This window comes from Chrysemys picta, chromosome 25 (genome assembly GCF_011386835.1).
Source record: "Chrysemys picta bellii isolate R12L10 chromosome 25, ASM1138683v2, whole genome shotgun sequence".
NCBI lineage: Eukaryota > Metazoa > Chordata > Testudines > Emydidae > Chrysemys > Chrysemys picta.
The window spans coordinates 4,338,520-4,356,885 of NC_088815.1; the positions used below are offsets into that span (position 1 = coordinate 4,338,520).

Here is an 18,366-nt window from a genome sequence, read left to right on the forward strand (position 1 = left end):
AGCCAGTGCCCCTCTGCAGCATCAGGAACAGAGGCTAACATAGGCACTGCACTGCCCATCAGCTGACCCCAGGCCAACCCAGGTGGGCGAGGGAGCTGCCCCATTGCCCCCCGAGCGCAGGGGTGCCCAGCCTCGCCCCAGACATGGCCTGGCCAGCCTGTAGCCGGTAGGGCTGGGAGGAGGTGGAGACAGCAGGGGCTGCCTAGGCCGTGCCCCGCTCTCTGGGCTGCCCCTCACCTGGCTCTCCAGCGCCCACTCTCGAGGGCTGAAGGAGCAGCAGAGATGGGGACCACCCCCTGCTTTCCTCAGCAGTGGCAGGTCGCTGTGACAAGGCCGTCCGGGGGGGTGGGAGGGAGGTGAGGGGACGCCCTGAGGAAAAACAATGGGGGAGGAACCATTGGGCAATGCAGGCAGGGACAGGGCAAGATCTTTCCATGCCCCACAACCCTGCCCTGTAGCTCCCATTAGTCCAGTCCTTAGAACCCCCCCGCTCTGCCGGTGCCCCTCACTCCCGACCTGCAGCCCCCTGCTATCCCAGCTCTGGGCTCCCCCCTGCCCCAGCTCTGTCAATATATCTCGACCCTGAAGATCTGATCCAAGCCCCAGGTCTGGCCCCTCCTGCTCTGACACACAACACACAAAGATTTTCTTTTTTCACTATGAACAGACTCCTTCCGGGGATCTGGCCAAGTCCCACAAAATCCCAAACGGGGCATCAGCTCGGCAGAGGTGATGGCTCCGTCCTGCTCCGGCGCGCTGAGTGCTATTTCTAATACAGCAGCGCTCAGGGGCCCAGTCAGGACCGGGGCCCCGGCCACAACCCCACGGGAACAGCCCCTGCCTAGAGGAGTTTCCTTCAAACTCCCCCATAGCCGCAGTTCTGGGGCCCAGTATAGACTGGCCCTTGTTCTCCCAGGCGCCCTATTGCTTATTAAGACGGGTCCCAGCTCCAGTTTCTGCTGCATTCTCTGTTCACGGGGCTGCTGCCGACCCCCCATCCCCTTGCACTGGTGACTGGTCCAGGGAAGAAGCCCCGTGGCCCCAAAAGGCTGATTTCTGCGCTGGGATTAAGTAGGGATCTGCTGGGGCAGTTCCTGAAATCCGATCAGCCACTCGGACAACTTTCCCTCCCCTCCCGGATTATCTCCGCTGCACAAAGATGTCACATACACTTAATCTGCCTTAGTGGCCAGGCCGGACAAGGGACCAATTCATGTGCCATGTCCGGGGGGACGTGCAAACAACTGGGCAGGCGCTGTGAGATGGCCTTCTCCTGCGGGGCTGGGCTGTGTGACGCCCCAGGGGGTGGTTAAAATCCCTAAGCAAACCCAGGCTCCTCGAGAGAGGGAGGGGCAGTAACAGCTTGGTTTGGTGCAGTAGCTAGGAAGATAAAAAGTGGAGTTAAGATATTATTGGTATCCCTGTCGTGTTTAGCAGCTCCAGCCATGGCCCGGGTTCCCACTGCGCTAGGTGCTGTACATTATCTATTAGGTGTATTACGGTAGTGCCTGGAGCCCCACCCTGGCCCAGGTCCTCACTGCACTAGGCACGGTACATTATCTATTAGGTGTATTACAATAGTGCCTGGAGCCCCAGCCGTGGCCCAGTCACGCAATGCACTAGGCACTGTACAAAGATAGAATAGAAAGAGAGTCCCTGCCCCCAAAGAGCTCACAGTGTAAATACATATGGGCAAGAGGGACAGACAGACAGGAATGGTTTGGGTCGTGCATTGCGGGGCTATACGGGGGCGGTGCAGAAGAGAACGGAGAGAAAGACGGGCATTGGTAGGGGAGACCGGAGCCCTGGATCTATTCCTGGCTCTGCTACTGACCTGCTGGATGAGCCTGGGCATATCCCTTCCCCCCTCTGTGCCTCAGTTTCCCCTCCTACCTTTGCCCGAGCTCTCTAGCTGGACCGTGAGCTCTCTGGGGCAGGGCCTGTCTCTCACCGTGTCTGTGCAGCGCCCAGCTCAGCAAGACCCCATCTTGTCAAGGCCTCTAGGTCTGAGTGTAACAGACAGCCCAGCGCAGCCTAGCCCAGCCATGCTCTGAGCCAGCAAATACCAAACTCTCCCCCCAGAGCTGTTCTTTGCTGGCCGCGGCCTGGCCCCGCTGAACTTGCCTCCCCGCCCAGCAGAAGGACGGCTCAGAGCCCAGCCTGCTCCACCAACTATTGCCTTGTCTCTCTTTAGACCTGAACAATCACAGCAGGAGCTGCAGGTGAGAACACACCAATGTCTGGCCCCAGTAACCCCCTACTCTCCCCCCCCCACACATCTCCCAGCCAGGACTTCACAGCTGGGACCAGCTGCTAGCTGGATCCTTCTCAAGAGCAGAGAGAGAACTCAGCACCTCCTGCTCTGAAACCACAGCTCCCCCAGCCATGCCACTGGAGCTAAAGGCTGATCTCGGGCACCAGACACCAGTATAGGGCATATGGCACACACTGAGCACCTCCGGTTCCGTCCAGGAGAGGGCAGCGATGCACAAACACACTCACCCTAGCCAGTTCATTACAGCGCCGAACAACTGGGGACAGGAGAACACGCTGGGCCACCCTGTGCCTCGAACTCAAACCAGCCCATTCCTGAAGTTCAGCAAAAGTTTGGTTAACTTCTCCTCTGTTGTTTTTCATTTGCGCTGCTAAGTTTCTGCTGGGCTCGGAGACAGCCGTGCTGAAATACCACAGAAAGGCTGTTCTCGTGGCATTTCCGGCCAGGAATCTGGCAGGAGATCCTGTCCTTGGGCCATGTCCAACCCCGTTTTATAGAGCCCACGAGATCTGGGGAAACAGGCCAGCTTGCAGGGTGCTGCTTTTGTAGAAACGGGGCCCGATCCTGCTCCCGCTGACACAGCTGCTGTTTGACTTCAGTGGGAGCAGAATTAGCCTGTATTTTTTAACTCTTTTGTGGCCTTTTCCCGGCAGAGATTTCAGAGCCCTGCCCAGATAGACTGAAGCCGCCTCATTCCTGCTAGAGAGGGAAGCATCATCCATGAGTTACAGATGAGGAAACCGAGGCAAAGGGACTCACATAAGAACACACAGTGAGTCAGTTGCGAAGCCTGGATTAGAACTCAGGTGCTCCTGGCGCCTTGCCCTGTGCTGGGCCCACTAGCCCACGTTGCCCAAAGCAAAGTTCTCTTGATCGTTTGAGGTTCAACCGTCACCACGTTACCTCACTCGTCAGACTCCCCTCCCCCTCACTCCCCAGCACCCGCGGAGTAACGGCCCGCAGGCACGGTGGGAGCGAAGGAGGCGAGCTGCTAACCTGCTTCCTCTCCAAGCACCTAGGGGAGAGAAAGAACCTGGAACTCTAGAATGCAGGGTCTCAACTCTGTTCTGGGAGAGAGCTTGCGGGGTAAGGCCGGTGTTCGGGATAGGGAGGGTACGGGGCTGGCGTTCGGGCTGGGGAGGGCATGGGGCTGGCGTTCGGGATAGGGAGGGTACGGGGCTGGCGTTCGGGCCGGGGAGGGCACGGAGCTGGCATTCGGGCCGGGGAGGGCATGGGGCTGGCGTTCGGGCCGGGGAGGGCACGGGGCTGGCATTCGGGCCAGGGAGGGCACGGGGCTGGCATTCGTGCAGCTATGGTGCTGCCAACCCTACGTGTTAAAAAATCATGGCTCAAAAACTCACAAGCGTGGCTTAGAAAATCATGCAATTTGGTTCAATAACCGACAGCTTCCCAGGCTAGAAGGGACCCCTGTGAGCAGCCAGCCTGCCCTCCCAGATAATACAGGCTGGAAAACTGCCTTGAAATCACTCCAGTTTGAACTAGAGCAGATCTGTTAGCAAGGCACTGAATCCTGACCATAACATAGCCAGTGATGGAGAGAATCCACTTTTCAATGGCTTGTTTTCTGAGCCCTTTGGGGGTCCCATTTTCCAGCTTTTCTCCCCAGCCCCAAGGACCAGACATTTATTTCTTTCAGTCCAGAAACGCTGAGATGCTCACCTAAATCCCATGACTCCTGGAGCTGGGGATGCCAAATCTGGGGAGAGCATCCCTCCGGAATGGGCCCTGGACCCCTGCCCTGGCTCATGCCCCAGCCGTTGGCCCTGGTGCTGGGCTGTTTTGTCTCTGGACTGAGGGAAGGAGACGCAGAGAGACCCCAGGCTACCTGAAGGCAGCCCAGACCCAGCGGAGACAAGCCATGGTTTATGTTACTAATAGCTGCTAAGCCCCTTCTCCAGCCAGGCAACCACCTCAAAACTGCTGCAGTGTCCATGCTCCCCCCCGCCCCCGTCACAGATCACTGGGGCCAAGGGAGAAGCAGTCCTGAGCAGTGCCTAGATCTGAGGGCCCCCGAGGGTGGGGCTGAAATCCACTTGTGAGCTCTGTTCTCTTAGGGGGGACAGCCCTGAGGTCTCGCCCCCTTGGCACCCCTATAGGTCTGACCCCCTTTTGCCAACTTTAGGCCAGATTAGCAGGCTGGGTGCTGCCGAGCTCGTCTCAAATCCGAGCCCTTCACTGGAGGCTGAGCTGGCCCTGATCCTCCAATGTCCACAGCGTTAGATCAGCGGAAGGAGGCTAGGGCCATCCATGGCTATTAGCCAAGCTGGCCAGGAGCACATCACCACACTCCGGGTGACCCTGAACCTCTGACTGGCAGGCGCGGGGACTGGACGGCAGGGGATGGATCACTGGATAATGGCCCTGGCCTCTGTCGGAAGGCAGGATACTGGGCTACATGGACCATTATCTGACCCGTGCTTATGTCCCCCTCACCCACAGGTGCTCTCTGCCAACCACCCCGTTCCCTGCGTGACTCAGAGCTTTCACGCAGCCTTGGCCGTGTGAATCTCCTGGCACCGTCTGGCCCAGGCTCCAGCCTCAGAGAGGCGGGCGCTGGAGACAGCAGTCAGGTCCCAGGAGGGCCAGCACTGAAGAGAAACAGACAATAATCTGGTCTGTATTAAATCACTGGTTTAGCAGCCAAGGGCTTTCTCCAGAACAGCAACGTTCAACTCTGGATTGCCAGAGTTCAGAGCCGGAGGTTAGTTCAGGCCTGTTACACAGCAGGGTGACAGCGGCAGGCTGTGCGGCCTTCTGGTTAGAGCACAGGGCTGGGAACCCGGAGGCTTGAGGTAATTCTCAGCTCGGACACCGACTTGGGGCGAGTCATGTCCCTTCACACTCTTCCCGGCCTGTAAGATGCTGCTGATCCTCCCCCCCACCCCGCAGCCCCAGCTTTAGAAAGCGCTTGGAGATCTCAGGATAGCATCATTCACACAATCTGCTTCCCACGCTGGGTCAGATCCCGGCCGCATGGGCCAACCCTCTGACACACAATGACCAGACATGGCTTCTGGCCACACGCAATCCTGAGCAAGGTTCAACCTGCTACAAAGCCAGGCACAAACGTCCTCCGAGGCTGTTACAGCACCTGGAACAAAGCACTTAGCCCCCGAAATCCACGTGAGCGTGCCAGGCTCTGCCACTTTGAATCCATTTGACCATAATTGATTATGGGGGAGGAAATCGATTGCTGCTCATCATTTACTAATGATTAATAAAAGGTTATTTGGAATTCTTGCCACTTGTCCAGCCCCTTTCGTCCGTAGATCTCAAAGCAAATATTAATTAGCTTTTCTCAGCAACCTTAGGAGACAGCTGAGCTGTACTATAAACAGGGAAACTGAGGCACTGAGAAGTTAAGTGAGCCAGGCCAAGGCTACCCAGCAGGTTGGTGGCAGACTTGGGACAAGAACCCAGGTGTCCTGGCCTCTGCGCACTAGGCCGCACTGCAGGGCTGATGAGCTTTCCGAATACAAGAGGAAGGCCGAACGCGTTGGGTTAGGAGGAACTGATGCCAATATGAAATGAAGAATGATGCATTGCAGAACAGAATAGGCATTGCCCCTTCCTCCGCCTGTCACTTCCTGTTGGCTGGGCCCGAGGGACCTCCCGTGACAGCTGCCCAGGGGTTGCTGGGAGCTGTGGTCCACCCGGCCCTGCACCCACCGGCACCCAGCCTGGCCTTTGCCCCCCGCCCCCTCCGGAGGGGCTGGGAAGCTGCTCACAGGGAAGGGGGTGCGGACCAGGCCCCCGCATGGCTTTGTGATAAAGGCACCAGTCAGGGACCCCGCAGAGAGGGGGGGTCCAATTCCCAGCACTGCCGAAGGCTCCCAGTGAGAGTCTCTCTCAGTTCCCCCTCTGCAAGGAGAGTCAGCTAGCTGGGTGGGGGAGGGTGGTCTGATGGTTGGGGTGCTAGGCTAGGACTGGGGAGACCTGGATTGAAGTCCCTGCTCTGCTATGGGGTCTTTGGACAAGTCACGTGGCTTCTCTGGGCCTCAGTTCCCTGCCTGTACTGTAGGGATCCCAGCCCTGCCTGCCCCATGGCGGGAGTGAAGGTTAAATGCAGGTGCCGGGGTGGGGAGATAAGTACAGCGAGTCCGTGGGGCTGTACGGCAATGGGGCTGCTAGGGATGACTCCAGTAACCACACAGACCAGCGTCTGGCCACGGCTGCTGCAGCTGGGCCCATGGGGGGAGGAGGAGGGAGCCTGGTGCTGTGGGTCACGCCAGAGCGTCACTGGCTTTGGACGTGTGCTCCCTGAATGCAGCAGCCTCCTGGCGGGGGAGCTTTGCCCTGACCAGCGGCCTTCAGGGGAGAGAAACGCTGGCCACGGAGAGTGACCTTCCCCCCTCCGAGAGCCTCTGCTGGGATCTGGGGGGGCTTGGCCCCTTCCCTGCAGCCTACAGGCCTGAGCCCTGCCCAGGGGAGCACACAAATAGGAGCAATTAGCCCTCCCCCCCCACCGCTTGCTGGCAGCCTCAGCAGAGAGTCTGAGCGTCCCCCTAGGACCCCAGGAGGCAAAACGGGGCCATGGGGTGCAGAGTCAGCGCCCGGCTGTAGTGCAACCTGATCGGGCAGAGCAGGGCATCAGAGTCCACCAGGGCTGGGCAGTCAGCCTGGCACAGACGCCGCCCAGCCTGCACCTCCAGAGTGGATAAGGCTCAGCTCCTGTGAAATGCTTGTTCTGGGCTGTGATCTCCGCTGGCTGGATGGCGCACGGGGCCCCGGCTCCGCGGGTGTCACTGAATTCGGAGTCCCTGCCAACTTAGAACTCAACCAGACGAACAGGACAAAATGCACCTCCCTGCCTCCCCCCGGTATGGTTCAGGGGGTGACCGAGGGCACCGGAGCAGCCTTCACCAACTATAACTAAGCAGGGATCACTCAATTGCAGCTGCATCTGGGGTGGAACATGTAGTATCAGCACCAGGCGTGCTGCCGCATAACCACTCAGGTCAGTGCAGCGAACCCTCCGGTGAGCAGAATGCAATCGAAAGGTGCTAGCTGGTAGCACCAGCTGCGAGGGGCTGGGGTCGGGGTTTCATCCACTGCAGTAAAGGGGTCTCCAAATGCAGGGGTCCGTGTGAGGTCGTGGGAAGTGGGCATGGCTGCCATCGCTACGGGGCACCAATGGGTACCAGCGACAGCGCAGACGGGGCCACGGCTGCCATAGCTAGGAGGTGGAATTAGCTACTATTTACCGGCAACTTTGCACTTATCCCTGGGTCTTATCCCCCTGCCATGCAGGGCCTGATCCTGAGAGGTCTCTGGCCGTTCCCATTGCCCAGATCCTCTGAGCCTCAGGCCCCTACACAGTGCAAGTGAGGGCAGATGATTAATTAGTGCTACTAATTTGGACTGTGGTAGTGCACAGCAGCCCCAGCCCCGACCCTGCCCCCACCGTGCTAGGCGCTGTACAGACACAGAACAAACACGGCCCTGCCCCGACCCTGCCCCCATTGCGCTAGGCTTTGTACAGACACAGAGTAAACACAGTCCCTGCCCCGAACCTGTCCCCACCGCGCTAGGCGCTGTACAGACACAGAGCAAACACAGTCCCTGCCCTGCCCCTGCCCCCAACGCGCTAGGCGCTGTACAGACACAGAACAAACACGGCCCTGCCCCGACCCTGCCCCCATCGCGCTAGGCTTTGTACAGACATAGAGTAAACACAGTCCCTGCCCTGACCCTGCCCCCAACGCTCTAGGCGCTGTACAGACACAGAACAAACACGGCCCTGCCCCGACCCTGCCCCCATCGCGCTAGGCTTTGTACAGACACAGAGTAAACACAGTCCCTGCCCCGACCCTGCCCCCACCGCGCTAGGCGCTGTACAGACACAGAACAAACATGGTCCCTGCCCCACCCAGCCCCCACCGCGCTAGGCGCTGTACAGACACAGAGCAAACACAGTCCCTGCCCCCACCGCGCTAGGCGCTGTACAGACACAGAACAAACACGGTCCCTGCCCCGACCCTGCCCCCACCACGCTAGGCGCTGTACAGACACAGAGCAAACACAGTCCCTGCCCCGACCCTGCCCCCACCACGCTAGGCGCTGTACAGACACAGAACACGGTCCCTGCCCTGATCCTGCCCAGCCCCCACCGTGCCCGGTGCAATGAAAAGACAATGCCTGTTCCAAGCAGTTTACCATCTGATCTCAATATATGACAGGCGGGTCTCTGGACTCCTCCCTAGTGTGCTAGGCTGCACATCAGAGCGTGTCCGTCACAGCCTCTGCAAACGATCCTCTGAGACGCCTCTGCCCCAGGCAGCTTCCTGGAAAGGCTGCTTCCAGCTGGGCTCTGCAAGAGGCTGGCTGGTGGGGCAAAGGCAGCCGACCCCTTAATCCCAGCCTGCGATCCTGGCACGTCCCTTCCGCGCCTGTGGTGGGCTGCACTGGGAAGCCCCGGGGCTGTGCAAGATGAGCGAGGAACAACCTGGGCCTCCCGCTTGTCCTGACAGACCCACTCCTGAGCACGCTGCCCCCATGGGCTCTGGCCAGAGGGCACGGGGTGGCCTCCCATTGACTTCAACGGGCCTCGGCTCTGCCAGCGGGCAAACCCGGCCGGCTTGAGTGGGCGGGCGGCTGAGACAAGACGAGCAGCCAGAGGCCTGAGGAGGTGTTGGCTTGCCCCCCTGCGCAGGGCACACGACGGACGGAGGCCGAGAGAACGGAAGAAAAGGTCTGTGAAGAGCCCCAGTGCCCCTGCTGCGGGGTGATTCCGGGGCAGCAGCCCCCGGGCCTGACACCTGGATTCCAAAGGAACACGCGATTTTCGTCAGCTCAGGGTGCTGGTAACGTCTCCAGGGGCGCAGGTCCCCTGCACAGCTCTGCCCAAGGCGCGGCCGTGCCAAAGTGGCTCTGGGAACGCCCCTCCCTTGGAGGCTTGGCTCTCCGTTTTTCGGCACCATCTGTACCTGTGACCGCGGGCTGGGCTCTGCCTGCTCCATGTTTGGGGCCAGAGCTCCGGAAGGCAGCGTCCCGTCCTCCCAAGGGAGTCCCGGCTGTTCGGGGCCTGGAAGGCAGCGAGGAGCGGGCCGAGTACGCCAGCCGGGAGGGGGAAACGACCCTTCCTCGCTTGGGCTCTGGGCTGGAGCATGACCGTGAAACCGAATATCCCTGCAGTGCAGCCAAAGGTCCTGGGCTCCCTGGGAATCGCAGGAAACAGCTGGGGAGCGGCTGCCGGCTGCTCCACGCGCTGCTGTGGTTGTTTGCCAAAGTCTCCCTTTGCCCCCGAGCACCTTGCTCTGTCTTAGCCTCTTTCCGCTCCGCTGGCTGAGGGAAGTGTATTGAGTCTCCGGCCAGCATCTCCATGGAGGGCAGGGGGCCCCCAACGTCATTGGGCAGCCATAAGGAAGGGACAGGTGAGGAAAGACTGTCTAGTGGTTAGGGAGCTAGCCAGAGACCTAGTTACACTTCCTGTAACCAACTCCCTGTGTGACCCGGGGCAGGTCACTTAGTGGCACCATGCCTCAGATTCCCCATCTGTGAAAGGCGCATGGCCTCAGAGCGGTGCTGTGAGGATACCTAGATGAAAGATCTCGAGGTGCTCAGGTAATGGGACACCAGATAAATACCCAGAGACGGAGGCAGGAGATGGCTCTTCTCTGAGTCCAGATCAGATAGAACCAGACGTGTGGCTGTATCACAGGGCCTGGCTCATTTGACTGCAAAACCCAGAGACAGTCTCACTGCAGCCAGAGCCTTCTGTGCATGGGACGTGCTGGGCGGCTGAACGAGGAGGGTTCACAGCTGGGAGTTGTTTTGTGTACCAGACCTTTACATTGCCAGGCGCTCTCCCTTGCATGAGGAGCACAGCAGCCATCTTGTTCTCAGGGCTGCTGCAGTGTGTTACAGAGGAGATGCACACCGTGCTCTCAGTCACTCAGGATTGGGGAAGGGTTTTTCGTTTGTTCTCGCTTGTTGTCGTTCCCCCTTCCTCTGAGATGGAAGAGCGAAGGGCTGCTCTTAGGGTTTGGAAAAACACAACCATCCCAGACGCTTCAGACAGGAATTCACAGTGCTTCCTTGGGGGTTTGAACCTCGGTTCGCCAGCTGGACCCGGGTCCCTGTTCTTTTCTAGCACACTGCTCCTTGCTGCACCAGCTACAGGAACCCGGACATTCAGCCTGACTCTCAGTTAGTTGCTTCAGAGCCTTTTGTCTGGCATTTCTTTGGTGTCGGTCCAACCCGGGCATCTGCAGGGGACACCAAGGGTGGAAGGAGAGCACAGAATGGATCGAAATGTTTAATCCTTAAACACTGCCTTCTACACACAGGCCTCACAGCACCGCTGCCTCTGCTTTACAGGTGGGGAAACTGAGGCATGGTGATGCGGCGAAACCAGCCCAAGGCTATTCAAGTAAGTCTGCAGGAGAGGCAGGACTGGAAGCCAGGTGTCCTGATTCCCCAGCCCACAGCCTCTCTCCACAGCACCGTGCTGTCTGCCTGGTGCCAGAGGCCAGAGTCACAGAGGGGAGAGCGGGGCAGGGGGGCTGCAGCCAGCGAGAAAGGGAGATGCAGCACATGGAAATGCCTTCACCCAAAGAGACATGCGCAGTGGGTGGGGCCCAGCCCAGCAGCCCATCGCGCCAGCCACCTTGGCGCAGCCCCGGCATGGGAGGTGAGAAAGTCCAAGGAGCGCCGAGTGGTGGCCCAGTGGCTTTTCAAGCTGAGATCTCCCGAGGAGCTTAGACCAAGGGCAAATGTTTTGTGACACTTGACAAAATTTGCCAAAGGCCCAGATGCCCCTAGATCGTCCAGTGCCGCCCCCTGCTTCATCTCTGCAGGCTGCTGGGGGCTCTCGGTCTGGTCCACTTTGCTCCGAGATTGGATTCCTGGCATTGCTGCCACTTTCTTCACAGGCACTGGCACGGGACGTAGGCGCGGGAAGGCGTGAGAGAGCCCGGGATGGAACCAACCAGCTGCACCCCCCCAGAGACCTCTGCACCGAGGGGCTTAAGTTTGAACAAAGTAACACAGAGCAGGGAGGGGGGCATGGGCACCACACGCAGCCCCTGAACAAGAGCAGGGCTGACTGGGCTCAAAGCAGCCCCCTGCATGGAAATCCCAGAGGAGAGAGGAGAGCTTGGTCATCACCATAGAGCTGCTGTCTGGTCTCCTCTCACTGTACATGTGTGACGAAGTGGGGGATTTTCTTGTTTTTTCCTTGTTTTCTGTGGAGTTTCAATGGTTTGCATGCGGAGGGGGTGGGACTCAGTTTCCCTGGGTGTTACTGGTTTAACGAGGTGAGGGGAGAGGGAGTGTGTTTTGCAGAGGACTGGAGAGGGAATTTGGGACCCCAGCCAATGGCCTGGAGGATGGACACCCCAGCGACCAGTGACCTGAGACCCCGACCCGGAGGCCCAGCTGAGGAGACGCAGCCGGTTCTGGCCAGTGGGAGGACAATGGGCTGCAGAGTGAGGACCCAGTGACCCAACCAGCCGGTTCCAGCCAGAGGACAGAAGCGAGGAGAGGAGACCCCGCTTTACGACCCTGTTTACCTGGAGAGAAGACAATGGACAGAGGCGGGGCCTGGGGCCGGTGATCTCAGATGCCCAGGTGGGATCAGGGGGGCTCTGGGCTGGAGAGGGGGAGCAGGCAGAGCCCACCTGGATGCAGAGAGACTGGGATGTGCTGGTCTGAGGGAGGCCAGGCCTGAGAGTTTCCTGTGCTGTGTTCAACTCTCAATAAATCCTCCTGTTTTATGCTGGCTGAGAGTCACTCCGGTCTAGAGAACAGGGTTGCATCGTCCCCTTCTGGGGGTGGAGGCCCGGGGGGGTCCAGAGCGAGTGGACTCCCTGAGGGGGCTCACGGCGAGAGACAGGCGTGCTAAGGCTCAGAGAGGTGCGGCTCCAGGAGGTGGAGGGGCCTGACCCCGAGAGAGAGTGGACCCCCGCGAAGGGCTGTCTCACTGAAAGGGGCACCCCCCACGGACCGCACGGAGCCAAGAGTGGGCACGATCTGTGAGTCCGTGACACCATGTCTCTGCATCCCGCGCTGCAGGGAATGCACGAGGGGACAGCTTGGACCTCACAGCGCCCCTACTACAAGGGGAAGGAGTGGGGCCCAGTGGTTAGAGCGGGCCCTGGGTTCTAGTCACTGCTCTGCTAGGGGAGTGGTTAGCATCATGGGGTCAGGGTCCCAGGACTCCTGGGTTCTATTGTGATCCCGACCCAGGAGGCGGCCGAGCTCCCTTTGGGAACGGCTGCCCCCTACCTGGCAAAGCAGAAGCTGCAGGGCAGTTGGGTCGGGAGCAGCAGGGCGCCCGGCCCGGCAGCGGGGGGCTGTGGACAGAGCCCCGGGCCGGGCGCAGGTCTGTGTGGGACTTACGGGGGAGCAGCAGCGGCTGGGCCTGGAGCCAGGGTGGGGGGACCCCAACGAGAGACGCTAACTGAGCCTGGAACCTGGGAGCACTGAACTGGAGTGGGGTCCCCAGGCCCGAGGGCCAGACCCCACCGCTGTCACTCACTGCAACTGTAACTGGTTACGCCGTTGTACCCAGGCTCTCTGCAATCGTCCCCGGCCTGCCAGTCCTAGGAACACACCCTGTGCCTCACCGGGTGTCTGTGTGGATCCTGGGCTGGGGTGGGCACATCGACCAGCCTCCCTGCCTCAGTTTCCCCTTGTAGAACAAGGATGATGAGAGGCCCTGTCACAGAGGGCTGGTCCCTGGACATCTGACACACCCCAGGGCATCTGCCACCGGTCCTGGTCCTCTCCAGCTGGGTGCTGGGGTCTCAGGGCACATGACTGGGAGCAAACACAGACCTAACCAGATAGCAGCTCCAAGGCCTGGACAGCAGCAGGAGAGGTTCGGGGTTCAGCTGGCAGAGGGCGGACAGAACCCCGGAGGGTGCACAGCCCCCTGCACCCTGGGAGGAGACCCGGAGAGTCAAGCAGGGGGCGACAGGCTGTGAGACCCTGCTGGGGGCAGGGAAGGCTGTTTAGGGTAGTGGCCATTGAGGTGCCGGCGACCAAGGGGGCAAAAGGGTTAAGCCTCAAGGGCATAAGAAATGGACTATTTGGGGCCTCCTCGAGCTGCATCTCGAACCCAGTCCCTAAGAGGGGGTGTTATCTACACCCCGTGTGTGTGCATTCAGCGGCGAGCCAAGAGAGGGAAACTGAGGCAGCAGACACATGAGCAGAGATCCCTATTACGCCCCCTGCAGGGGTGAGATGAAGTTCCTTAGCTGCTTGGAGATCCTAGGATACAGCATGAACCGCAGCCCGGGAGCCAAGCCCCGAGCTCAGGGCAGCCTGGGGACCGTGAGCATGGGGGTGAAAACCTCTGAGGCCAACACCCATCTACACTAGAGCCAGCGCCAGTGGGAGGCCATCCTCCTGCCGGGGCAGATGCAGGCGGCCAGACCAAGCACTAGGAGTGTTCGAAATGCGACAGACGGAGCGTGGGGCCGCAGGCGAATCGCTCAGTCAGGTCGGACAGAACATCGCAAGGCCACAGCAGCTCAGACCCGAGGTCCATCTCAGCAGCCTCCTGTCTCAGCACCAGCTGCTTCAGAGGAAGGTGTGAGAATGCCCCAGGAGGCAGGTGTCGGCTAACCCGTCCCCGGCTACTCTCTAGTAGCCAGCGATTGTTTTAAGCCCCGAAGTCTGAGGTTTATCTCCTCCGGCGTTTCCGTACCATTCACGGTTATAACCCTGGACAGTCTCGTTAGCCTTAGCAATGTCCAGTCCCTCTTGGAATCTTGCTAAGTTCTTGTCGTCAAAGACTTCATGTGGCAGGGAGTTCCACAGTATCTCCTAGCCTTTTATCACCATCCGTCTCCCCTCTAATGTTACAATCCCCATCTTTTCAATTGTCTCCTCATGGGGGAGATTCTCCAGGCCCTTGACCATTCTTCCTGCTCTTGTCTGACCTAACTCTGCAGTGGTGGCATACGCATGGGTGGATGGGCCGATGGACGGGACAGTGGGGTATGTATGGGAGGGAGGGAAGGAGGGAGAGGTATGGGGGGGTGAATGGGCCGATGGAGGGGACAGTGGGTTGTATATGGGAGCGAGGCAGGGAGGGAGAGGTATGGGGGGGTGGATGGGCCAATGGAGGGGACAGTGGGGTATATATGGGAGGATGGGAGGGAGAGGTATGGGGTGGCGGATGGGCCGATGGACGGGACAGTGGGGTGTGTATGGGAAGGTGGCAGGGAGAGGTATGGGGTGGTGGATGGGCCGATGGACGGGATAGTGGGGTGTGTATGGGAGGGAGGGAGGGAGAGGTATGGGGGGGTGGATGGGCCGATGGAGGGGACAGTGGGGTGTGTATAGGAGGGAGGGAGGGAGAGGTATGGGGGGGAGGATGGGCCGATGGAGGGGACAGTGGGGTGTGTATGGGAGGGTGGGAGAGGTATTGGGGGGTGGATGGGCCTATGGACGGACAGTGGGGTGTGTATGGGAGGGAGGGAAGGAGGGAGAGGTATGGGGGGGTGGATGGGCCGATGGAGGGGACAGTGGGTTGTATATGGGAGCGAGGCAGGGAGGGAGAGGTATGGGGGGGTGGATGGGCCGATGGAGGGGACAGTGGGGTGTGTATGGGAGGGAGGGAGGGAGAGGTATGGGGGGTGGATGGGCCGATGGAGGGGACAGTGGGGTGTGTATGGGAGGGAGGGAGGGAGAGGTATGGGGGGGTGGATGGGCCGATGGAGGGGACAGTGGGGTGTGTATAGGAGGGAGGGAGGGAGAGGTATGGGGGGGAGGATGGGCCGATGGAGGGGACAGTGGGGTGTGTATGGGAGGGTGGGAGAGGTATTGGGGGGTGGATGGGCCGATGGAGGGGACAGTGGGGTGTGTATGGGAGGGAGGGAGGGAGAGGTATGGGGGGTGGATGGGCCGATGGAGGGGACAGTGGGGTGTGTATGGGAGGGAGGGAGGGAGGGAGAGGTATGGGGGGTGGATGGGCCGATGGAGGGGATAGTGGGGTGTGTATGGGAGGGAGGGAGGGAGAGGTATGGGGGGTGGATGGGCCGATGGAGGGGACAGTGGGGTGTGTATGGGAGGGAGGGAGGGAGAGGTATGGGGGGTGGATGGGCCGATGGAGGGGACAGTGGGGTGTGTATGGGAGGGAGGAAGGGAGAGGTATGGGGGGTGGATGGGCCAATGGAGGGGACAGTGGGGTGTGTATGGGAGGGAGGGAGAGGTATGGGGGGTGGATGGGCCGATGGAGGGGACAGTGGGGTGTGTATGGGAGGGAGGGAGGGAGAGGTATGGGGGGGTGGATGGGCCGATGGAGGGGACAGTGGGGTGTGTATGGGAGGGAGGAAGGGAGAGGTATGGGGGGGTGGATGGGCCGATGGAGGGGACAGTGGGGTGTGTATGGGAGGGAGGGAGAGGTATGGGGGCGTGGATGGGCAGATGGAAGGGACAGTGGGGTGTGTATGGGGGGGGAGGGAGGGAGAGGTATGGGGGGTGGATGGGCCGATGGAGGGGACAGTGGGGTGTGTATAGGAGGGAGGGAGGGAGAGGTATGGGGGGGAGGATGGGCCGATGGAGGGGACAGTGGGGTGTGTATGGGAGGGAGGGAGGGAGAGGTATGGGGGGGTGGATGGGCCAATGGAGGGGACAGTAGGATGTGTATGGGAGGGAGGGAGGGAGAGGTATGGGGGGGTGGATGGGCCGATGGAGGGGACAGTGGGGTGTGTATGGGAGGGAGGAAGGGAGAGGTATGGGGGGTGGATGGGCCGATGGAGGGGACAGTGGGGTGTGTATGGGAGGGAGGGAGAGGTATGGGGGCGTGGATGGGCAGATGGAAGGGACAGTGGGGTGTGTATGGGGGGGGAGGGAGGGAGAGGTATGGGGGGTGGATGGGCCGATGGAGGGGACAGTGGGGTGTGTATGGGAGGGAGGGAGGCAGGGAGGGAGAGGTACGGGGGGTGGATGAGCCGATGGAGGGGACAGTGGGGTGTGTATGGGAGGGAGGGAGGGAGAGGTATGGGGGATGGATGGGCCGATGGAGGGGACAGTGGGGTGTGTATGGGAGGGAGGGAGGGAGAGGTATGGGGGGTGGATGGGCCGATGGAGGGGACAGTGGGGTGTGTATGGGAGGGAGGGAGAGGTATGGGGGCGTGGATGGGCAGATGGAAGGGACAGTGGGGTGTGTATGGGGGGGGAGGGAGGGAGAGGTATGGGGGGTGGATGGGCCGATGGAGGGGACAGTGGGGTGTGTATAGGAGGGAGGGAGGGAGAGGTATGGGGGGGAGGATGGGCCGATGGAGGGGACAGTGGGGTGTGTATGGGAGGGAGGGAGGGAGAGGTATGGGGGGGTGGATGGGCCAATGGAGGGGACAGTAGGATGTGTATGGGAGGGAGGGAGGGAGAGGTATGGGGGGGTGGATGGGCCGATGGAGGGGACAGTGGGGTGTGTATGGGAGGGAGGAAGGGAGAGGTATGGGGGGTGGATGGGCCGATGGAGGGGACAGTGGAGTGTGTATGGGAGGGAGGGAGAGGTATGGGGGCGTGGATGGGCAGATGGAAGGGACAGTGGGGTGTGTATGGGGGGGGAGGGAGGGAGAGGTATGGGGGGTGGATGGGCCGATGGAGGGGACAGTGGGGTGTGTATGGGAGGGAGGGAGGCAGGGAGGGAGAGGTACGGGGGGTGGATGAGCCGATGGAGGGGACAGTGGGGTGTGTATGGGAGGGAGGGAGGGAGAGGTATGGGGGATGGATGGGCCGATGGAGGGGACAGTGGGGTGTGTATGGGAGGGAGGGAGGGAGAGGTATGGGGGGTGGATGGGCCGATGGAGGGGACAGTGGGGTGTGTATGGGAGGGAGGGAGAGGTGTGCGGGGGGGGCGGGACTGGATGAGCAGTTGAGCCCTGACTCCCCACTGGAGAGCGAAGGGATCGGCCTGGCTGCAGTGATTGTCCCATTGTGCCTCGTTCCAGCTCGGGGTGCTGGGGGGGGAGGGCTCTCCCGGTGTTTGGGGATGAGGTGGGAAAGCCCAAGGAGGCGTGGGGGGATCAGGAGCCCAGCCAGCCCCACAGGGTTATGGGGCGGTGGGCCTGGCAGCAAGGGGGTTTATTTACCAGTAGAACGGCAAGGCTGCGATCTGGGGGGCTGTGCCCATGGCGGCCCATTGCTGCCAGGCAGAGATAGCCCTTCAGCCCAAGAATGGGGGATCCCCCACCACCATCGGGGAGCAGCAGGGAGAACCATCAGGGACAGAGTCAGAGTCCTGTGCCCCCGGTGCGATCCCACAAGCCCCCCAGTATCAGGCACCTCCGAGAACAGACGACTTCCCCGGAAATAGACAGCGCCCCCTGAAACATGCAGCCCCAGAAGGGCCTCATCAGCCCCATCAGACCTGGATTCGCCCCCCACCCAACCCACACAGACACAGACCCCCCCTCTCCTCCCCCCCGCAAACGAGCGGCACCTCCCCCAACACACCTGCGATGGCAGAGCAGGGGCCAAGCCTGCCTGTTTCCCAGCGCCCGTGCACTGAGCACCAGGGCCTGGGCACTCACCGACAGCTTGGGCACTGGAGCCCGGGCACTGGGCCCCCCCTGCAGTTTTACAGCCCCGGAGCCCGAGCCCCCCAAGCCTGCGTCCGCCGATACGGGCCGGCCACAGCTGTTTTACTGCCGTGTAGACGCACCCCGAGAACCCAGCTCCCCATCCCCACCCCCCAGGCTGTGGGGCTGGGATCCAGTGCTCCCCCCACGCACGCAGCCCCCCCCCCCCCCCCCCGCGGGTGGTTTCTGCACTGGGAATCCAGGGCAGGCAGAAGGCGCTAGTCACTGGTTAAAAATAACCAAGGCCTTTTGCAGGGGAGTTGGTAACGTGGCGAGAGGATTGGCTGGCTCAAGCCGACAGCCTTCCTGTCCCTAGATCGGGAGGTGAAAAGTTCACGGCCCCGGGAGGGAGGAGATGCTGAGTCCCCGGGACAAAGAATATCCGCGGCGGATCAGCACGTCCTGGTGACGCACGCAGCCACCGCGCTCCAGCGGCCTGCTGGGGAGCCGGGAGGACACCTGTGTACAGAGCCTCGGGCAGGCCCAACTGCTGAGCTCCCAGTGGAGCGGAGGAAGTGCGGCCTAATGGGAGGA

The 18,366-nt window shown here is 61.0% G+C and overlaps 1 protein-coding gene and 1 long non-coding RNA gene across 17 annotated transcripts in view; one reads left to right on the forward strand and one right to left on the reverse strand.

The window, feature by feature from the left end:
* NFIC (nuclear factor I C) overlaps positions 1 to 18,366 on the reverse strand; it is a 145,839-nt gene that overhangs the window by 101,191 nt on the left and 26,282 nt on the right. For 3 of the 16 annotated variants that reach the window (XM_065578150.1, XM_065578148.1, XM_065578149.1), the window contains exon 1: positions 2,503 to 5,157. The exons of 9 other annotated variants lie outside the window; for them this stretch is intronic. In XM_065578150.1, the coding sequence (XP_065434222.1) occupies positions 2,503 to 2,637 (135 nt within the window). In that variant the 5' untranslated portion in view covers positions 2,638 to 5,157. Of the gene's footprint in view, positions 1 to 2,502; positions 5,159 to 8,452; positions 10,504 to 18,366 lie in introns of those variants that run through there. 4 more of the 16 variants (XM_065578146.1, XM_065578142.1, XM_065578141.1 and 1 more) reach the window with 4 other exon arrangements.
* Positions 10,503 to 11,521, forward strand: LOC135977401 (uncharacterized). The gene is made up of 2 exons (XR_010594877.1): positions 10,503 to 10,667; positions 11,170 to 11,521. It is a non-coding gene; the product is annotated as an uncharacterized LOC135977401 (long non-coding RNA).